Source organism: Oncorhynchus tshawytscha, linkage group LG12 (assembly GCF_018296145.1).
Source record: "Oncorhynchus tshawytscha isolate Ot180627B linkage group LG12, Otsh_v2.0, whole genome shotgun sequence".
Classification (NCBI taxonomy): Eukaryota; Metazoa; Chordata; class Actinopteri; order Salmoniformes; family Salmonidae; genus Oncorhynchus; species Oncorhynchus tshawytscha.
The window spans coordinates 48,690,103-48,713,332 of NC_056440.1; the positions used below are offsets into that span (position 1 = coordinate 48,690,103).

A 23,230-nucleotide genomic window follows, 5' to 3' on the forward strand; every position below is an offset into this window, starting at 1 on the left:
TCTTCCAAGCCTTTGTAGACAAGATTTTCAGGGACCTGCACGGGCAGGGTGTAGTGGTGTATATTGATGACATTCTGATACACACGCCGAGCATGTGTCCCTGGTACGCAAAGTGCTGGGTCGACTGTTAGAGCATGACTTGGAATAATGATCAAGGGTTGTTTTTCATGGTTTGAGCTAGGCCCCTCAGTTCCAGTGAATGGGAATCTTAATGCTACAGCTTACAATTACATTCTAGACTATTCTGTGCTTCCAACATCGTGGCAATAGTTTGGGGAATGCCCTTTCCCGTTTCAGCATGACAACTTTTTTTTCTTCCTTCGATCAGTGTGGAAGAACAGAGCCCTGACCTAAACCCCACGAAACACCTTTGGGATGAATTGGAATACCGACTGCAAGCCAGGCCTAATCGCCCAATATCAATGCCCAACCTCAGTAATGCTCGGGGCTGAATGGAAGCAATTCCCCACAGCAATGTTCCAACATCTAGTGGAAAGCCTTCCCGAAAGAGTGACGGCTGTTGTAGCATCAAAGTGGGGAACAACTCCATATTAATGTCCATGATTTTGAAATGAGATGTTCGAAGAGCAGGTGTCCACTTGTTTTTGGTCAGTGTACATATACACTGAGTGTACAAGCCATGCTATTTCCATGACATAGACTGACCAGGTGAATCAAGGTGAAAGCTATGATCCCTGATTGATGTCACTTGTTAAATCCACTTCAAATCAATGTAAATGAAGAGGAGGAGACAGGTTTAAAGATGGATTTTTAACCTTGAGACATGGATTGTGTATGTGTGCCATTCAGAGGGTGATTGGGCAAGACCAAATATTTAAAGTAAGTACCTTTAACCTTTGTAGGTGCCAGGGCACACCAGTTTCAGTGTGTCAAGAAGTGCAACACTGCTGGGTTTTTCAAGCTCAACAGTTTCCCGTATGTATCAAGAATGGACCTCCACCCAAAGGACATCCAGCCAACTTAACACAACTGTGGAAAGCATTGGAGTCAACATGGGCCAGCATCCCTGTGGAACACATTCGACACCTTGTAGAGTCTGTGACTGTTCTGAGGAAATATATTAGGATGTTTTGTGCACTAAGTGTACACACAGTACAAAGAGTTTTAAAAGTGATTGCACTATTAAGTCTGGTACTTATTTCCATTGTGATACATATATTTTTTTTATACATAAATAGTTACAAAAAATGCTCAATTTCCATTCAATTTACGACAGATTTTCATGTGAATATTCAAAAATCTGCCCATTTTCCCATCAGAGTTGTATTTCCATCCAATTGAATTGATGCGGATAAAAGTCTGCGCTTATGTAAATAATTATTGCACATAAAAACAACTTTTAGGTTAAATTCCCATGTACCGAATAAAAAATACAAGTTAAATGCATTTCCATTGCATGTGTGGTATGATTGTTAGTTAGCCTATTGCAGATCTGGGCAATTGATCCACCTACCGGGGTGGCAGGTAGCCTAATGGTTAGAGTGTTGGGCCATTAATCGAAAGGTTGCTAGGTTGAATCCCTGAGCTGACAAGGTAAAAATCAGTTGTTCTGCCCCTGAATAAGGCAGTTAATAACCCACTGTTCCTAGGCTGTCATTGTAAATAAGAATTTTTTCTTATTAACTGACTTGCCTAGTTAAAATTAAAAGAGCAAATGTAAACCAGGGGAAAATGCACTACCCTTCCCTGTGCCCAATAATTTAAAAAAAACACACAACCCTCCCCAAAGCATCAAAAATAAGTTTGACAACCTTCCCCTATTTTGGACCACCCAAGTAAATTTCTGTCCCTTTCTCAAAGCTTCCAGGCCTTCCACTCCTCTTACAGTGACACTGGTCTGCTGGGCATCTACTTTGTCACTGACAAACACCACATTGACGACATGATGCACTGGTCACAGAATTCTCTCATATGCAGATAACATCTATGCTGGCTGGGTAGCATACAGGTTTTTAGCAAATGTTCGAAAAGGCCAAATTCACAAAATATATTGTGTCAAATCCAGTAGATGGTAAAGTAGCCCACTTTAGAAAAGTACAAATTCCCCCCAGTGCCTAAACCCTTGCACACTCTTTACATTTTGCTGCCTTAAAATGTTCTCAAAAGTTAATAAATTAGATTTTTTTTCTTATCGATCTACACAACAGACTTCACATTTTACATGTTGAAGAGAAGTTAACACAACAATTGATCCTTTCATTCTTAAAATAAACTGTTTAGACAATTCAGAAGCGAGGTTGTTGATTCTGCACTTCACAAGTCCTGTGTCAGTTCCCCAAAATAACACTAGTGCTTACACAGGGAAAATGATGGGGGAGGGACCCAGTCCAGATGGAAATGTCTACCCTCGGAATGCAGAACAGCACACACACCCACGCAGCCCTATTATCTTCATTTTTTACCATGACTTACACAAAGGGTTCCAGAAAGACTGTTTTCAACATACTGTTAATCGATCAATTGTATCTATTTGTCAATTTTATAATTTGTTTGCCTCAACAAAAAGAGATGAAATAACTGAGGCAGTACGGAAAGTAGATATTGGACTAAGCTTTGAGGGGGCTTAGTTCAATAGGCTCAAGGCTTAGTCCAATATCTTCTTTCCATACCGAAATGTATATAATAAGCTTCTGTTCTAAATAAAAAGGCTACAGACAAGGAATCAAAGCCACCAACCACTGGAGTCCCCTATGTCAGTCATCCCATTTATGTCAGTTGTCCCAAGTCCTGCAAGTCATTACAGAATATAAGTGCTAGATGTAGGTGTGCAATTTAGAGAATTGAAAATCATGTAGTGTACAGATGACTCCTCATGAAGGTATTATCTCAAATCATTAGTCATATTGCATAGGCCCTAATGTACTACATTGCTGCTAAATAAGAATAAATACTTGTTTAATATAGCTAATAGAAAGATAAATAAGTTATGCTAACCATTCTACAGAAAGTTAAGAAGATAAGTGGTGAAAATACATGTGTTAGTATTAATACCTCTGGCACATTGGATGTCTTTGTCTTGGTCATCTTTATCCTCGTGCTCCCCATCATCTTTAAGGTGGGCCTTCGATCCCAGTCTTTTAAACATCTTAAAGGGAATTGGAACATGTATCTTCCTTTTGACACCAGCTTTCTTCCTCTCACTGTTGTTGTTTTCATCATCATCATCATCATCATCATCATCATCATCATCATCATCATCAATGATTTCAGAGTAATCTCCATCAGTATCAGGAAGTTGCGCCATTTCTTCAATGTCAGCCACTACATCAAGAACATCAAGCTTTACAGCTCCACTGACATCAATATATTCATAAATTGACTGTTTCAACTCCTCTTTTTCTTCCTCATCTTTTACATAATCTTCATGATCTTCATCACCAAGTTCAATACTGGCATTAGATCCCACTTCTCGAAACAACTGGTTTTGGATCGGCACATTTATTTTGGTGGTGTATGTCTTGGCTCCAACTGAACTGTCTTCATTGTCAATGTCTTCTCCATCTTCAACATCTTGATCTTTGACGTCATGGGTATCACCCTCCTCTTCATCTACTTCTAAGTGATGAACCTTCTCCTCTTTCTCCATCTTCTCCTCGCGGCCATCAACATTGATTACCTCACCATCCATCGTTTGTTCATGGTCAAGTTCTTCAACATCTCCACCTACATGTGTGACGTAATGGTAACAAATTAAGGTGTTTTTCAAATCTTACATTATTTTCATTAGCAATTTAGGGGCGAGTGGTGGAAGTTGAGCCAAATCTTACATTCAGCATCACTCAGTCAAGAGAAATATAGTATTCTTTCTAACAAAGATATCTACAGTGCCTTCGGAAAGAATTCAGACCCCTTGACATTTTCACATTTTGTTACGTTACAGCCTTATTCTAAAATGTATTAAATCGGGGTTTTTTTTACATCAAACTACACACAATACCCCATAATGACAAAGCAAAAACAAGTTGACATTTTAGCTAATTTATGAAAAATAAAAACTGAAATATCACATTTACATAAGTATTGAGACCATTTACTAAGTACTTTTTGAAGCACTATTGGCAGCGATTACAGCATCGATTCTTCTTGTGTATGACACTAAAAGCCTGGCACACCTGTATTTGGACAGTTTCTCCCATTCTTCTCTGCAGATCCTCTCAATCTCTGTCAGGTTGCTGCACCGCTATTTTCAGGTCTCTCCAGAGATGTTCGATCGGGTTCAAGTCCGGGCTTTGGCTGGGCCACACAAGGACATTCAGATACTTGGCCCATAGCCTCTCCTGCATTGTCTTGGCTGTGTGCTTAGGGTTGTTGTCCTGTTAGGTGAACCTTCACTCCAGTCTGAGATCCTGAGCGCTCTGGAGCAGGTTTTCATCAAGGATCTCTCTGTACTTTGCTCCATTCATCTTTGCCTGACTAGACTCCCAGTCCCTGCCACTGAAAAACATCCCCACATTATGATGCTGCCACCACAATGCTTCACCGTAGGGATGGTGTCAGGTTTCCAACAGAAGTGACGCTTGGCATTCAGGCCAAAGAGCTCAATCTTGGTTTAATCAGACCAGAGAATCTTGTTTCTCATGGTCTGAGAGTCTTTAGGTGCTTTTTGGCAAACTCCAAGTGGGCTGTCATGTGCCTTTTACTGAGGAGTGGCTCCATCTGGCCACTCTACCATAAAGGCCTGATTGGTGGAGTGCTGCAGAGATGGTTGTCCTTCTGGAATGTTCTCCCATCTCCACAGGGGAACTCTAGAGCTCATTCAGATTTGTCAATCGGGTTCCTGGTCACCTCCCTGACCAAGGCCCTTCTCCCCCGATTGCTCAGTTTTGCTGGGCGGCCTGCTCTAGGAAGAGTCTTGGTAGTTACAAACTTCTTTCATTTAAAAAGGATGGAGGCCACTGTGTTCTTGGAGACCTTCAATGCTGCAGACATTTTATGGTACCCTTCCCAGATGGACAATTCCTTCGACCTCATGGCTTGGTCTTTGCTCTGACATGCACTGTCAACTGTTGGACTTTATATATATATATATGTGTGCCTTTCCAAATCATGTCCAAGTTGTAGAAACGTCTCAATGATGATCTTTGAAAACAGGATACACATGAGCTCAATTTTGAGTGTCATATCAAAGGGTCTGAATACTTATGTAAATGAGGTATTTCTGTTTTACATTTTTTTTAAGTTAACAAACATCTCTAAAAACCTGTTTTCGCTTTGTCATTATGGGGTATTTTGTGGAGATTTCTGAGATTTGTATTTTATTTAAATCCATTTTATAATAAGGCTGTAACATAACAAAATGTGAAAAAAGTCAAGGGGTCTGAATACTTTTCGAAGGCAATTTACATATACACTGAGTATACAAAACATTAAGAACAGGTGAATCCAGCTTTAATCCCTTCTTGATGTCACATGCTAAATCCACTTTAATCAATGTAGATCAGTGGATCCCAAACTTTTTATAGTCCCATACCCCTTTAAACAGTCAACCGTTAGCTGCGTACCCCCTCTAGCACCAGTGTCAGAGCACTCTCCAATGTTTTTTTGCCATCATTGTAAGCCTGCCACCCACACATTATACGATACATCTATTTAACATCTATTTAACAAGAATGAGTGTGAGTTTTTGTCACAACCCGGCTCATAGGAAGTATAATATCGTACTTTTTGGAGAAATGTTCTCTGGTCTGATGAAACAAAAATAGAACTGTTTGGCCATAATGACCATTGTTATGATTTGAGGAAAAAGGGGGGACTTTGCAAGACAAAGAACACCATCCCAACCATGAAGCACGGGGGTGGCAGCATCATGTTGTGGGGGTGCTTTGCTGCAGGAGGGACTGGTGCACTTCACAAAGTAAATGGCATCATGAGAAATTATGTGGATATATTGAAGCAGCATCTCAAGACATCAGTCAGGAATTTAAAGCTTGGTTGCAAATGGGTCTTTCAAATGGACAATGACACCAAGCATACTTCCAAAGTTGTGGCAAAATGGCTTAAGGACAACAAAATCAAGGTTTTGGAGTGGCCATCACAAATCCCTGACCTCAATCCTATAGACAACTTGTGGGCAGAACTGAAACGCATGTGCAAGCAAGTAGGCCTTACACACCTGACTGTCAGGAGGAATGGGCCAAATTTCACCCAACTTATTGTGGGAAGCTACCCGAAACGTTTGACTCAAGTTAAAAAATTTAAAGGCAATGCTACCAAATACTAATTGAGTGTAAACTTCTGACCCACTGGGAATGTGATGAAAGAAATAAAAGCTGAAATAAATCATTCAACTATTATTCTGACATTTCACATTCTTAAAATAAAGTGGTGATCCTAACTGATCTAAGATCATTTTTACTAGGATTAAATGTCAGGAATTGTGAAAAACTGAGCTTAAATGTATTTGGCTAAGGTGTATGTAAACTTCCAACTTCAACTGTAGGTACGTGATTGCAAAGGGCATCAGTGTCTTAACAGCATGATTTGCCAAGGCAGGATAGTCTGAGCACAGCCCTATCCAGAAATATAGCAGTGGCTTCTGATTAAATGTATTATGTATTACATTTTCACAGAACCGCTTGTTGAAATTTTGTCGAGGCTCTCTTGTTCAGATATCGGTAAGTGGACTGGAGGCAGGGCATGAAAGGGAAACAAATCCAGTTGTTTGTGTCAACCATTTTGGGAAAGTACCTTTATAAATAATTTAAATGTGGAAAGATAATGATGAAATAATTCCACTCTGAAACCTTATAATTGTATGAAATTGATTAGAATCCTAAAATTATTAATCTGATGATGTGTGTAGTTTTAGTCAGAATTAGGGTAAAACAGTATAAACTGTGTAGTGGAAAAACACAGACTGTCTGAGCAAAATGCGGTGCCAACCTGGCTAGGCCTCAGAGATTTGGGAGAGGACAGGGAGTACTTCTCAAGGTCTCCCTTATCTTTGTCGGCTGGGTAGTGATACAGTATGTGTGTAGGATACCTACTGTTTGTGTGTGAAGGTATGTGCTAAGGATCCAGTATAAAATGGATGGTTTTGTACAACGGGGAAGAGCGCTCTCGTGAATAAATTTTTTGACTATTGTAGCTGGGCCTCCGTCTGTTTCATTCAACCATAATCTTACAAACTCTGGGTTGCAGACTAGTAGTTTAATTGAAGTGGTTTATGAACATTGAGAAAATAATTATCTTAATAACCTCTTGAAGCTAGGGGGCACTATTTTTATGTTTGGAAAAATAACGTTCCCAAAGTAAACGGCCTATTTCTCAGGACCAGATAGAATATGCATATACAGTGGGGCAAAAAAGTATTTAGTCAGCCACCAATTGTGCAAGTTCTCCCACTTAAAAAGATGAGAGAGGCCTGTAATTTTCATCATAGGTCCACTTCAACTATGACAGACAAAATGAGAGAAAGAAATCCAGAAAATCACATTGTAGGACTTTTAATGAATTTATTTGAATGATTTTTAATGAATTTAAATGTTGGTGGAAAATAAGTATTTGGTCAATAACAAAAGTTTCTCAATACTTTGTTATATACCCTTTGTTGGCAATGACAGAGGCCAAACGTTTTCTGTAAGTCTTCACAAGGTTTTCACACACTGTTGCTGGTATTTTGGCATAGAATTCACTGGCTTGTATGCGAAGCAGTAATTGTTTCAAGACGTCTCCTGCCATGTCACTAATGCGTCGTGAAACAGTGTTTTTTGATGAATCTATTGTCTGTATAGTTTTTTGGGCCTTTTCCCCCAGCATTGTCCCAAACATATCTGCAGCAGCAGGAATAATGAAGTCCTCCACAATAGTATGGGGCTTGCCTGTCCTATCCACTCGGTAGCACACCATATAAGACGCTTCTAGCCCCTTCTTATTAAATGGTATCTGTTGCTTTTGTACATGTCTTAGAAAAGGCACTACTCCCAATATAAGTGAACACCAAATCAATGTAGTTATCATAATATTTGTGCCTCTTCGATGGTCCAACGTCCCTGTCTGTTGTTCGGCGCTTTCCTGGGTAAGGGGGCAGTAGCTCTTTGGCTGCATCGGATTCACAACTGTCAGTGTCCATGCTAGCTGGGCTAGCAACAAATGTAGAATTACTGATGCTAGCATTGGATGTGCTCATGGAAGCAGAACAACTTGTGTAGTCGACAGGTGCAGGTGTAGTACTGCTGGTAGTAGCAGTACTACCAGTAGAGCTGGTATGTGTCTCTATGGACGCAGGCCTTACTTTTTTTTTTACCATTTATCCATTTTCGAGCAAACGGAATGAGCAGCAGCTACGTTTTGCTACATACAGACCGTTAGTAAAATTATCGCGAGAGAGTAGCGGTTAATGTGATTGGATGTTAATTATTTGACTAGGCGACCTGTATTTGTGTTGTTATTTAATTGTAATTTTGGCAGTGAAACTAGGCTATTCAGCTGATTTCTTTTTCAGTTTCCTGTGTGTTTCAGAAATAGTCCACCACCCAAAGGATATCCAGCGAACTTGACACAACTGTGGGAAACTTTGGAGTAAACATGGGACAGCATCCCTGTGGAACTCTTTCGACACCTTATATAGTCCATGTCCTAATGAATTGAGGCAGTTCTGAGGGCAAAAATGGGGGCGGGGGCGTGTTCCTAATGTTTGGTATACTCAGTGTATTTCAGGATATTGTGTGTCCCTCGAAATTAGCAGTTTTGAAAACATAGTCTGTCCAAAAAACTTACACCAGCAGGGTTATTTGAGCCGCCTACAAATTTCTGGACTGAATAAAATATTACCACTACATTTTTAAATTAGGTCTATCTTTATTTCCCGAAAAGAATTCAACGCAATCACTTTTTTGATATATACATTACCGGTCAAAAGTTTCAGAACACCTACTCATTCACGGGTTTTTATTTTTTTAAATATATTTTCTACATGGTAGAATAATAGTGAAGACATCAAAACTATGAAATAACACATATGGAATAAGGAAAAAAAGTGTTGAGATTCTTCAAATAGCCACCCTTTGCCTTGATGACCACTTTGCACACTCTTGGCATTCTCTCAACCAGCTTCATGAGTTAGTCACCTGGAATGCATTTAAATTAACAGGTGTGCCTCCTTAAAAGTGAATTTGTGGAATGTCTTCCTTCTTAATGCATTGAGCCAATCAGTTGTGTTGTGACAAGGTGGGGGTGGGGGGGGTATACAGAAGGTAGCCCTATTTATTATTCAACAACCAAATAGCATAGTGCTACATTCAATAAATATTACTACAAATATTTATATTCATGAAATCACAAGTGCAATATAGGAAAACACAGCTTAGCCTTTTGTTAATCCACCTGTCGTGTCAGATTTTGAAATTATGCTTTACAGCAAAAGCAATCCAAGCGTTTGTGTAAGTTTATCGATCGCACAACAAAACATTAAGTACACTTAGCATCAGGAAGCTTGGTCACGAAAATCAGAAAAGCAATAATATTAATCGTTTACCTTTGATGATCTTCGGATGTTTTCACTCACAAGACTCCCAGTTACACAACAAATGTTCCTTTTGTTCCATAAAGATTATTTTTATATCCAAAATACCTCAGTTTGTTTGTCACGTTATGTTCAGAAATCTACAGGAAAGAGCGGTCACAACAACGCAGATGAAAATTCCAAATAGTTTCCATAATGTCCACAGAAACATGTCAAACGTTTTTTATAATCAATCCTCAGGTTGTTTTTAAAATATATAATCGATAATATATCAACCGCAAATGTCTTTCACAGTAGGAGAGGGAAAAGCAATACCGATCCAAACTCTGTTGCCCGAGCAAAACTCATGTGACCACTTGACGCGATGTTATTGTTTTGGCTCATTTTTCAAAATAAAAGCCTGAAACTGTGTCTGAAGACTGTTGACACCTTGAGGAAGCGAATGGAAAAGGAATCTGGTTCTTATCCCTTTAAATCCAGCAAAGGGAGGCTATAGAACAGTTTTCAAAATAGAAGCCACTTCCTGTTTTGATTTTCGTCAGGGTTTCACCTGCAATATCAGTTCTGTTATACTCATAGACAATATTTTGACAGTTTTGGAAACTTTAGAGTGTTTTCTATCCAATACTAATAATACTATGCATATATTAGCAACTGAGACTGAGGAACTGGCCATTTACAAGGGGCACCTTTTCATCCAAGCTACTCAATACTGCCCCTGCAGCCATATTAAGACAAGAACTTTGTGCAGTCAAAAAAAATCATCAAGTGCTATGATGAAACTGGCTCTCATGAGGACCGCCACAGGAATGGAAGACCCAGAGTCACCTCTGCTGCAGAGGATGAGTTCATTAGAGTTACCAGCCTCAGAAATTGCAGCCAAAATAAATGCTTCACAGAGTTCAAGTTACAGACATATCTCAACATCAACTGTTCAGAGGAGACCGTGTGATTCAGGCCTTTATGGTCGGATTATTGCAAAGAATCCACTACTAAAGGACACCAATAAGAAAAAGACTTGCTTGGACCAATAAACACAAGCAATGGACATTAGACCGGTGGTAATTTTGTCCTTTGGTCTGGAGTCCAAATTGGAGAATTTTGGTTCCAACCGCCGTATCTTTGTGAGGCACGGTGTGGCTGAACGGATGATCTCGGCATGTGTATTTCCCACCGTAAAGCATGGAGTGTTATGGTGTGGGGGTGCTTTGCTGGTGACACCGTCTGTGATTTATTTATAATTCAAGGCACACTAAACCAGAATGGCTACCACAGCAGTCTGCAGCGATAAGCCATCCCATCTGGTTTGCGCATAGTGGGACTGTCATTTGTTTTTCAACAGGACAATGACCCAACACACCTCCAGGCTGTGTAAGGGCTATTTTACCAAGAAGGAGAGTGATGGAGTCCTGCATCAGATAACCTGGCTTCCACAATCACCCGACCTCAACCAAATTGAGTTGGTTTGGGATGAGTCGGACCGCAGACTGAAGAAAAAGCAGCCAACAAGTGCTCAGCATATGTGGGAACTCTTTCAAGAATGTTGGAAAAGCATTCCAAGTGAAGTTGGTTAAAAGAGAATGTCAAGAGTGCAAAGCTTTCATCAAGGCAAAAGATGGCTATTTGAAGAATCTGAAATGTAAAATAGATTTTGATTCGTTTAACACTTTTTTTCGTTTAACACCGAACAAACACTGTACTTTTTTGATAACACCTTCAACATTGGCCAGGCCCTGGTGTTACCTTATATTCCAGAAATAATACTTCATTTTTTTCAACTTGCCATTGGCTCAACTTACCCATAGGTAAACATTTTGAATATATTAGCCCACACAGGTACAAGGATGCACATTCATGCTAAATTTAAGACCTCATAGTGAAGGGTATAGAGACTCCAACTGATGTGTAGAACAATCTTAAAGTTCTCTACTTTGGTTTAGATACAAGCATCATGACTAACACAATACATTGATTTGACTTGGTGAAAATCAATGTTTTGGACCTAGACTCCCTAAATATTTGGACAAATTATATATTGTGTGCATGGAAACAAGGGGTGACTCAACTTAACATTACACTCAATTTACCCCACTCTTCCCTACTTTGATATGTATTATGATCATAAATTAAAATCAGATTTTGTACATTGGACATAATAATATTATATTTTAAATATTTCCAAATACCTTGTTGGTCTTTATCCATATCCTTAGGAAGTACCTCTCCAGCTCTTAGATGGGCCTTAGATCCCACTTTTCTAACCGTCTGTTTTTGGATTCGCACATTTATTTTGGTGGTGTATGTCTTGGCCCCCGCTGAACTGTCCTCACCGTCAATGTCTTCTCCATTTCCAACCTCTTGATCTTTGACATCAAGGTCATCTGTATCATGATTGTCCTTATCAGCTTCATATTCTTCTTGATCATCGTCACTAACAACTTGATCTTTAATTTCAAGGTCACTGTGATCATTTTTATTCCCATCATCAATGTCTTCCTCTGCATCCTCCTCTTCCTCCTCTCCATCATCTTCATGATGTTCATCACCAACTTCAATACTGGCCCTAGATCCCACTTTTCTGACCATCTGTTTTTGCATCAGCACATTTCTTTTGGTGGCGTATGTCTTGGTCCCCTCTGATCTGTCCTCATCGTCAATGTCTTCTCCATGTTCAACCTCTTGATCTTTGACATCAAGGTAATCTGTGTCATGATTGTCCTCATCAGCTTCAGCTTCTTCATGATCATCATCAACAACAACTTGATCTTTAGTGTCAATGTCACTGTGATCATCATGTTTATACTCATCATGAATGTCTTCCTCTGCCTCCTCCTCTCCATCATATTCATGATGTTCATCACCAACTTCAATATTGGCCCTAGATTCCACTTTTCTAAGCATCGTTTTTTGAATCTGCACATTTCTTTTGGTGGTGTATGTCATGGCTCCCTTTGAACTGTTTTCATTGTAAATGCCTTCATCTTCAACACCATGATCTTTGACGTCAACCTCATGGGTATCACCCTCCTCCTCATCTACGTCTAAGTGATGATCCTTCTCTTTCATCTCTTCTTTCTCCCCGTCCTTGCTAATATCCATGATTTCTTCATCGTCCATTGTTTGTTCATGGTCAAGCTCTTCAACATCACAATCTACATCAGTGATGTAATGGCAACAAATTAACATATTTTCCCTGTCTTTAATTCACTTTAATAGCTATTTACTTTGATATGATGACTACCCTATCATAAATGAAAATCACATTTTGGACATCGTAGCTAATGATATGAAATATTTCCAAATACCTTGTTGGTCTTCATCCATATCCTTAGGAAGTACCTCTCCAGATCTTAGGTGGGCCTTAGATCCCATGACTCTAAGCATCTGTTTTTGGATCCACAACTTTTTTGGGGTGGTGTATTTCTTCACCCCCTCTGAACTGTCATCAGTACTGTCCTTGTCTCCCTGCTCTTCTTCAGCCTCTTTGACAGCATCATCCTTCTCCGCCACAAATGGAGTGACGCATATTTCAGGTGCAGGGTCGCCGTCCTTTGTAGTGCCTATCAATTCTGCAACTGTGTCACCAAGCCACTTTGTCTTTATTATTGACTTTACCATCTCCACATCTCATTAGCATTTGTCAGAGGTGAGTTGGTGCAGATGCAAACACGCAAACATTAAGACACTGACAGAGTTATGGAAATTAAAATGGCAACACATTCCAACATTCGTCATATTCATACAAGATACACCACATACTGCACTCTGATTGGCTGATTTCCTGTTTTATCTAGCCTGCAATTATATTCAATTGACACATTTTTATCTAAATGGTTGTGTTGACTGTCTATCATTTGTTGCATAGATGAAAACTGTTCCAGACATAAAATCTCTAAGCAGTCATCCATTAAATAATCCCAATTGAAATACGATGCCAACTGTTTAACTTTTCCTTGATGGAATGTAGACATCTATTTACTTTAACCAGTAGTGAACATTTGAATTGCAACATTTAGTCCGTGGTCAGTCAAACAGATAATGCAGAAACAATGCAAGAGGGGTACAAGACAACATGGAAGAAGAGAATGCATCTCCTAAACCAATATATTTCCATTTCAGAGGCACCTCATGCTTTACAAACTTCAGTAAATCAAATAATTGATAGGGGAACAATATGAACACAAATAAGGATGAATGAATACATGAAAACAGAAACACAAATTGTTACAACGAAGGAACTGTCAGTGTGTGTATTTACAATTTGAATGGGGAAATACAATGCAGTCAGTCACCAATTCCAAAACCACAATGACATTTTAGTTCAGACATTTATTGAATTATTACTAAAGCCCAAATATGATGAGCATGAAATATTAACATTTTCCCATGAAACCTGGTATTGTCCCATTAGTAGTCTACATGCATTAACTAAAATTATTCATACCCGTGACTTATTCCACATTTTGTTGTGTTACAGCCTGATTTCAAAATAAAAATCTCACCCATCTACACACAATACCCTGTGACAAATATATTTTTTAAGGTTAGCACATTTATCAAAAATGAAACACAGAAATAGCTCATTTACATAAGTAGCCACACCCCTGAGTCAATACATTGCAGAAGCACATTTGGCAGCAATTACAGCTTTGAGTCGTCTTGGGTATGTCTGTATCAGCTTTACACATCTGGAATTGGGGATTTTCTTAAGCTCTGTCAAGTTAGATGGGGAGTGGTGGTGAACAATATTCTTCAAGTCTTTCCACTGATTTTCAGTGGGATTCCAAGTCTGTGTTTTGGCTGGGCCACTCAAAAACTTTCACATTCTTGTTCTGAAGCCATTCCATCATTGCTTTGGCTGTATGCTTGGGGTAATTGTTCTCAAGACATAGCACTTTGCGCTCAAGCCAAAGAGTTCAATTTGTGTCTCAGCAGACCACAGAATTGTTTGCCTAATGCTCTCTCAAGTATCTTTTCGCAAACTCCTGCCGTGCTGTCATGTGCCTTTTTCTCAGAAGTGGCAACATTTAGTCAGTGGTCAGACGGAAGTCTACCCACTCTCCTGTAAAGCCCAGATTGGTGAAGTGCTGTAGAGACCGTTGTCCTTCTGGCATGTTCTCCCATCTCAGTCTAGGAACTCTCTAGTTCTGTCAGCGTAGTCATTGGGTTCTTGGTCACCTCCCTGACCAAGGTCCTTCTTGCCTGGTTTCTCAGTTTGGTCGGACAGCCAGCTCTAGGCAGAGCCTGGGTAGTTCCATATTTTTTCAATTTCCCAATGATGGACACCACTGTGCTTTTGGAAACGTTCAACACTAGAAATGTTTTATACCCTTCCCCAGATATAATTATATCTCAGAGATCATCGGAAAGTTCCTTGGGCTTGATGGTATAGTTTCTGCTCTGACATGCACTGTCAACTGTGGGAAATTATATAGACAGGTGTGTTTCTTTCTAAGGTTGCAAGATCGAATCCCAGAGATGACAATGTAAAAATATGTTGTTCTGCCCCTGAGCAAATCAAATCTAATGTATTTATATAGCCCTTCTTACATCAGCTGATATCTCAAAGTGCTGTACATAAACCCAGCCTAAAACCCCAAACAGCAAGCAATGCAGGTGTAGAAGCACGATGGCTAGGAAAAACTCCATAGAAAGGCCAAAACCTAGGAAGAAACCTAGAGTGGAACCAGGCTATGAGGGGTGGCCAGTCCTCTTCTGGCTGTGCCGGGTGGAGATTATAACAGAACATGGCCAAGATGTTCAAATGTTCATAAATGACCAGAATGGTCAAATAATAAAAATCACAGTAGTTGTCGAGAGTGCAGCAAATCAGCACCTCAGGAGTAAATGTCAGTTGGCTTGTCATAGCCGATCATTAAGAGTATCTCTACCACTCCTGCTGTCTCTAGAGAGTTGAAAACAGCAGGTCTGGGACAGGTAGCACATCCGGTGAACAGGTCAGGGTTCCATAGCCGCAAGTTGTAGTGACATCTAAAAAATTATCAAAAGAAAATGGATGCACCTCAGCTCAATTTGGAGTGTTATAGCAAAGGGGTGTGAATACTAATGTCAATTAGTTATTTCTGTATTTCATTTTCAATACATTTGCTACGAATCGTACTACACCGGCTCTGACATTGGACTGATGTGGCAGGGCTTGCAAACCATTACAGACTACAAAAGGAAGCACAGCAGAGAGCTGCCCAGTGACACGAGCCGAGCAGACGAGCTAAACTACTTCTTTGCTTGCTTCAAGGCAAATAACACTGAAACTTGAATGAGAGCACCAGCTGTTCCAGAAGACTGTGATCACGCTCTCCGCAGCCAATGAGAGTAAGACCTTTCAACAGCTCAACATTCACAAGGCTGCAGGGCCAGACAGATTATCAGGACGTGTACTGCGAACATGCGCTGAGCAACTGGCAAGTGTCTTCACTGACATTTTCAACCTCTCCCTGTCCGAGTCTGTAATACCAACATGTTTTAAGCAGACCACCATAGTGCCTGTGCCCAAGAACACTAAGGTAACCTGCCTAAATGACTACCGACCCATAGCACTCATGTCTGTAGCCATGAAGTGCTTTAAAAGGCAGGTCATGGCTCACATCAATACCATTATCCCAGAAATCCCAGATCCACTCCAATGTGCATACCGCCCCAACAGATCCCCACATGATTCAATCTCTATGGCACTCCACACTGCCCTTTCCCACTTGGACAAAAGGAACACCTATTTGAGAATGCTATTCATTGCCTACAGCTCAGCATTCAACACCATAGTGCCCTTAAAGCTCATCAATAAGCAAAGGACCCTGGGACTAAACCCCTCCCTCTGCAACTGGATCCTGGACAACCTGGTAGGCCGCCCCCAGGTGGTAAGGGTAGGTAACAACATCCGCTACACTAATCCTCAACACAGGGGCCCCTCAGTGGTGCGTGCTCAGTCCCCTCCTGTACTCCATGTTCACTCATGACTGCACGGCCAGGCACGAATCCAACACCTTCATTAAGTTTGCCGATGACACAACAATGGTAGTAGGCCTGATCACTGACAATGATGAGACAGCCTATATGGAGGAGGTCAGAGACCTGGCCGTGTGGTGCCAGGACAACAACCTCTTCCTCAACGTGATCAAGACAAAGGAGATGATTGTGGACTACAGGAAAAAGAGGACCGAGCACGCCCCCATTCTCATCGACTGGGCAACAGTGGCTGAGGTTGAGAGCTTCAAGTTCCTTGGTGTCCACATCACCAACAAACTAACATGGTCCAAGCACACCAAGACAGTCGTGAATTGGGCACGACAAAACCTATTCCCCCTCAGGAAAATGAAATTATTTGGCATGGGTCCGCAGATCCTCAAAAGGTTCTACAGCTGCACCATCGAGAGCATCCTGACTGGTTTCATCACTGCCTGGTATGGCAACTGCTCGGCCTCCGACCACAAGGTACTACAGAGGGTAGTGCCAATGGGCCAGTACATCAATGGGGCCAAGCTTCCTGCCATCCAGGACCTCTATACCAGGCAGTGTCAGAGGAAGGCCCTAGAAATTGTCAAAGACATCCAGCCACCCTAGTCATTGACTATTCTCTCTGCTACCGCAAGGCAACCAGTCCTGGAGTGCCAAGTCTAGGTCCAAGAGGCATCTAAACAGCTTCTACTCCCAAGCCATAATGCTCCTGAACTTCTAATCAAATGGCTACCCTCTGCATTGCCCCCCTCTTTTACCCTGCTGCTACTCTCTGTTGTTAGCATCTATGCATAGTCACTTTAATAACTCTACCTACATGTACATACTACCTCAACTAACTGGTGCCCCCGCACATTAACTCTGTACCGGTAACCCCCTGTATATAGTCTCGCTATTGTTATTTTACTGCTGCTCTTTAAATTACTTGTCACTTTTATTTCTTATTCTTATCCGTATTTCTTTCAAACTGTTTTGTTGTTTAGGGGCTCGTAAGTTGGCATTTCACTGTAAGGTCTACACCTGTTGTATTCGGTGCATGTAACTAATACAATTTGATTTGATATGATTTTTTTAAATGACTAAAAACATGTTTTCACTTTGTCATTATGGGGTATTGTGTGTACTGTAGATGCAACTGTTTGGGATTTGACCATAAGGCGCTACAGAGGGTAGTGCGTATGGCCCAGCAGATCACTGGGACCAAGCTTCCTGCCATCCAGGCCCTATAAACTAGGTTGTGCCAGAGGCCCAAAAAATTGTCAAAGACTCCAGTCACCCAAGTCATAGACTGTTCTCTCTGCTACCACATGGCAAGCGGTATCAGTGCACCAAGTCTAGGACCAAAAGGATTCTTAACAGCTTCTACTACCAAGGCATAAGACTGCAGAACAATTAATCAAATGGCCACCATTTTTTACATTGACCCCCCCCGGTACCCCCTGTATATAGCCTTGTTATTGTTATGGTTTTTCTTGTGTTACTTTTTTAAAAACTTTAGTTTATTTAGTAAATATTTTCTTAACTCTGTTTCTTGAACTGCGTTGTTGGTTAAGGGCTTGTAAGTAAGCATTTCACAGTAAGGTCCTGTTGTATTCGACGCATGTGACAAATACAATTTGATTTGAGATGGGTGAGAAGAAAACACATTTTGAATTCAGGCTGTAACAAAACAAAATGGGGAGTAAGTCAAGTGGTATGCACATACATTCTGAAGGCACTATGCAAAATTAGATTATGAAATAGTGAAAAAAAAGGTTCACGCCACAGAGCATTATTACAACTCAGTAACCACATTTCCATCCAAGTCATACTGTCTAAAAAAAATTATCACGACAGCTATGATGGAAACAGGACATTTTTAGGTGTCTATAAAATGAAATATGTGAGAAATGGCGATGGACACTAATGGTTGCAAAATTGCAAATTATGTTATAATACTTGTATTACATCAAATGGTTGTTTTATTCGACATAATAGAGTATTCTTATAGCTATTGTGTGGATGGGCCTCTGGGAGATAACACTGACAGAGGAGATTTACAATGTCTTTGGGTGATAAAACCTAAAGAGCATACCAGGGCACGAGCTAATGTTTCTGTTCCACTTGGTACCAGAGATAGATGGTTCCAGTTTGAAGTTGGCGGGCCAGTCACTGGTCTATACAATGAAAACTTTCATACAAATCTTAACCTTGTGACCCATTCTATATGTCTGTTGTTCGTCATGTAGGTTGAAAGGGGTGTATCTTTACTATAAAAGATGTCAGTAGCATTTGTGTCGCCGCTCTCAACGAATCATCAGAGACCGTGGTGATTCGTTGACAAGCCATTTCTATTAAAAAGCTATCACTATTAAAGATTTTGTTTAAGTAGAACTCTGACTTGTGTGATAACTTTGTCTCTCCTTATTTGATAGTAAAGAAATGAACCACCACAAAACGCCTTTATGCACAAATATTGATATTATTGATGTATTGATATAATATTGATATTGATATAATAACCATCGTATCAGAGTAACGGTGTGATAACTTTGTCTCTCCTTATTTGATAGTAAAGAAATGAACCACCACAAAACGCCTTTATGCACAAATATTGATATTATTGATGTATTGATATAATATTGATATTGATATAATAACCATCGTATCAGAGTAACGGTGTGTTGTCCTTCTCCCATTACGACTCGGGAAACCATACAGTTTATTAGGCTACACATGAAACTAGTTATGATGAACTTCACAGGGTGGTGAATGTGCACTGTGATGTTGATGCGCCCTTCCAATAAATACCGAGGGTCTTATTCTGGTGACATGATGATCGATGCTTGACTGCTGTTTGACAAATGCTAATATTCTCGCTCTTATCCATAGTAATCTCATCATGCAGACTATACCTGCACAGCCTACTGTTGGCTAGAGTGCATGTGTCAAGACAAGAGTAGGAACATTTGCCATTCAACGCAAACATGTTGTGAAGAAACTATCGGTATAGTTGAAAATGTAATGGAAACATGTTGAACTTTAGATTTTTAATTTTAATTTTGTGTGCACTACATCATGCACCGATTTTTTTCTTATGCGGATTCTCGTGTATTGACATGAAAATCTGTCACCAATTAGGTGGAAACCAAGCTAGTGTCAGAATGTTACAAATACAAATCCATTTTGCAAGGCAACAATGATTAGTACAGGCAGCCACACCTTTGCACACTGAATGGCTGATTTTAACACGGGAGACCGAGATTTTCAAATTGTCTCAACTATTGCCATGGATGATACAAAACAAAAATATTCTGTAGATCATTTTGTAATGAGGAAAATCTTGTAACTGATCACCTTCAAAAATATTATGTGACAACCTCAGTCGCCCCTTATAACATATAATACAACTAGATTTACACAACCGAACAAACAAAACAAAAACATTTCAAGTCATCAAACATCACACCACATGAAAGCAGAATTCCACAGCCGGATCAAATGAGTTGACAATTGATGAAACTCTACATTTGTTACTGTATTAACATCATCCTTTGGTAGTGGTGACAATTGGTGTACGAACGATTGTTACGTACCTTTTTCCAGGGGTGGCAAAAACTGTCCTAGGATTGGAAGTAGGAAAAACATTGATTTGATTGAAAATCTATTGATGAAATGAAAGGGAAGAGATTTCATCAAACAACCTAATAGTAAATAAATCTACAGTATCGTGAGCGTTTGCTTAAAAATCAACCTCAACAAATTCTAAGAGAGTTTGGTAATTATTAACCAACTGAGAAATGAACAAAAACCAACCTTTCTTCCTTATCACATGCATCACAGATGCTGGTATAGTACTAGGTTCATCTACACCCAAAAGAAAACAGACATGTAGGAGTCAATATCTTGAAACATACGTGTTATTCCTAATTTTATATATGTAAATCATGTGCTTATGTAAAGAGATTTGCATACATTTGAGTTACTTGAGCAGATAACAAGTAAAGGCCCAGTGTAGGAAAATAGACTGAGTGTACAAAACATTAGGAACACCTTTTGCCCTCAGAACAGCCTAAATTCGCCAGTGCATGTACATGGTGTCGAAAGCATTCCACAGAGATGCTGGCCCATGTTGACACCAATGCTTCCCACAGTTGTGCCAAGTTGGCTGGATGTCCTTTGGGTGGTGGACCATTCTTGACACACACAGGAAAATGTTGAGTGTGAAAACCCAGCAGCATTGCAGTTCTTGACACACTCAAACCAGTGCTCCTGGCACATACTACCATATCCCGTTCAAAAGCACTTCAATATTTTGTCTTGCCCATTCACCCTCTGAATGGCTTAAGGATTAAAAATCCTTCTTGAAATGGTTTCCTCCCCTTCATCAACACTGATTGAAGTGGATTTAACAGGTGACATCAGTAAGGAATCATAGCTTCATATGAATTCACCTGATCAGTCTATGTCATGGAAAGAGTTCCTAATGTTTTGTACACTCGGTGTATAGGCAGAGCAGTATCATGAATAAAATGCTATGTTATTGATGTCAGGTCCAAAATGGTTAGCACCCTTGATAAATAATACAAATACTGAGCAATCTTTATCAATGGTGCCAATAATGTTGGACCTGACTGTGTGTCACATGTCACATTATCTATGTCCTATTATTGTTCCTATGTCATAGAATGCATATGATGGTCACACATAACCAGGTATACCTTTATCATCCATAAGCATGTTGGACAGATAATCCATGAACATGTTTTTCCCATCTGCAATCTCAAGCACTGCATCTGTGACCACTTTCATAGGGTCAAAGTTCATCTCAGGAATGACCCCTAAAGACACAAAAAGACCATTAGCTGGTGGTGTTCCATTAGGATATGAAAAGAAGAATTGGATTGAAAGAACTGGATCTTTGAAGGATACGTTTTTTTCTTCTTCATCCTAATATTAATTTCAGTGGTGGTCTTGTGTTCCCAGACACACCATGAACCAAGAATGGCTAGAAGCTAGGCTTGTTCAATGGTAACTTCCAAGACATGACATACAGTAACACAGCTTCATAGCAATTGAATAAGCAAATTCATACATTATTATTACTATTCTCTGAAAATACCCACTAATACAGGGGTGTCAAACTCATTCCATGGAGGGCCGAGTGTCTGCAGGGTTTTGGTTTTTCCTTTCAATTAAGACCTAGGCAACCAGGTGAGGGGAGTTCCTTACTAATGAGTGACCTTAATTCATCAATGAAGTACAAGGGTGGAGCGAAAACCCGCAGACATTTCCGTGGAATGAGTTTGACATGTGCTCTAATACAAGCTACTTGCTAAGCTTGTTGCTATTTATAAGTACCTTGATCACCTATTAGCAAGTTGGAGACATAGTCCACAAGCATGTTCTTCTGCTCAATGACAATCCCAAACATTCTTCTGAGAACCAGTATGGGATCGATGTTCACTTCTTGAGGGATACCTGTTCATAGGAAAGGTGAACTGATAATTCTGATTATCCATGCATTGATTTGAACTATTTTGCAGTAAATTGCTCTACAGAAGTGTATACCTGGCAGCAGGTCCCAAATGTAGGTTCCAGTAGAACTTGTACAGTCCTTGATAACATGCACTATGTCTTCTGCATTGATGTTCACTACATGGATAAGGGCTGAGCATAGAAGAAAATATGGAGAGCTCATCACATGTATTAAGGACATTTACTTTTTATCAATACCAACAAAGAAATAAAATAATATTTATAGAAAATAATGTTATGTAATAACAATGTGGACATACCCTGCAAGATATCCAATATGGCATCCAATAGAACACAGAGTGTGCCTTGTATGTAACCCATGACTCCACATATAGAGTTATTGGTGACATTGAACACACCTCTGCCAATAATCACCGGGTCAATGTAGCTCAGGTAAAAGTTTCCTGAGAAAATAAACATTTTCAAACATGTCATATTAATTTATTAGTTCAATGTAGTAATATCTAAATAGTTGCAGAAGTTAGGTGTATTTTGGTGTTTTAAATTAATACAGTGGGGGGGCACAGATTACTAATTATTGCACAGCACTTGACATGAATGTGTAGGTGGATCTACGGAAAAATCACAAAGCCTATAAAAAGAAATTCTACCATTTTTATTCTATTTATAATCACGTTGTGCAACTTTTCTATTAGCATTTTGAATGATTGAACATGGCATATAATGTTGGAATTAAATACAGATTTTCAGAAGAGTTGTGTTTTTGTGATGTATTTCCGTGATAGGAAGTTACAAGTACTAATCAATATTGCAGTGCAAAGTCAAGTACAGTGCAATATCATTAATCTGTGTTGCTTGGAATCGCGGCCTAACGTTCATTAATGTAAGGAAACAAAAAAACAAAATTAACCTCCCCCCAAAAAATTCCAAAAAGATTTCAAGAACATAAGACCACTTTAACACCATTGGGCATCCTTATACCGTCATCATCAGAGAGGAAGTCCACAAATAAGTCTTTTACATCTTTGACAGCATTCATGTGGTCCAGACTCAAATGAGGAGCAAATGCACATTCTGAGGACACAGTAAGAAAATGTATATTGCTTTACACAGTTTTTAAATTGGACAGGATTCTGCGTAAAAATATTACAAGATATATAATATACGTATACCTTGAGCCTCATAGAACATGTTGGACATTCCCTCTACAGCATCATTAACAGCTTTCATGGGATCCAAAACTACATCTTGAATGTCTGCAAAAAAGCATTGTGAAAAACATTGGGAACTAGGGTT

General features: G+C 39.7%; 1 protein-coding gene across 1 annotated transcript in view; it reads right to left on the reverse strand.

Moving 5' to 3' along the window:
• si:ch211-266g18.10 (titin) overlaps nucleotides 1–23,230 on the reverse strand; it is a 156,254-nt gene that overhangs the window by 120,577 nt on the left and 12,447 nt on the right. The window contains exons 3-13 of the mRNA XM_042330732.1: nucleotides 23,107–23,190; nucleotides 22,916–23,008; nucleotides 22,234–22,377; nucleotides 22,007–22,105; nucleotides 21,797–21,916; nucleotides 21,157–21,276; nucleotides 20,252–20,302; nucleotides 20,032–20,058; nucleotides 12,790–13,059; nucleotides 11,671–12,636; nucleotides 3,013–3,684 (exon numbers count right to left, since the gene is read on the reverse strand). Of these exons, the coding sequence (XP_042186666.1) occupies nucleotides 3,013–3,684; nucleotides 11,671–12,636; nucleotides 12,790–13,059; nucleotides 20,032–20,058; nucleotides 20,252–20,302; nucleotides 21,157–21,276; nucleotides 21,797–21,916; nucleotides 22,007–22,105; nucleotides 22,234–22,377; nucleotides 22,916–23,008; nucleotides 23,107–23,190 (2,646 nt within the window). The remainder of the gene's footprint in view (nucleotides 1–3,012; nucleotides 3,685–11,670; nucleotides 12,637–12,789; nucleotides 13,060–20,031; nucleotides 20,059–20,251; nucleotides 20,303–21,156; nucleotides 21,277–21,796; nucleotides 21,917–22,006; nucleotides 22,106–22,233; nucleotides 22,378–22,915; nucleotides 23,009–23,106; nucleotides 23,191–23,230) is intronic.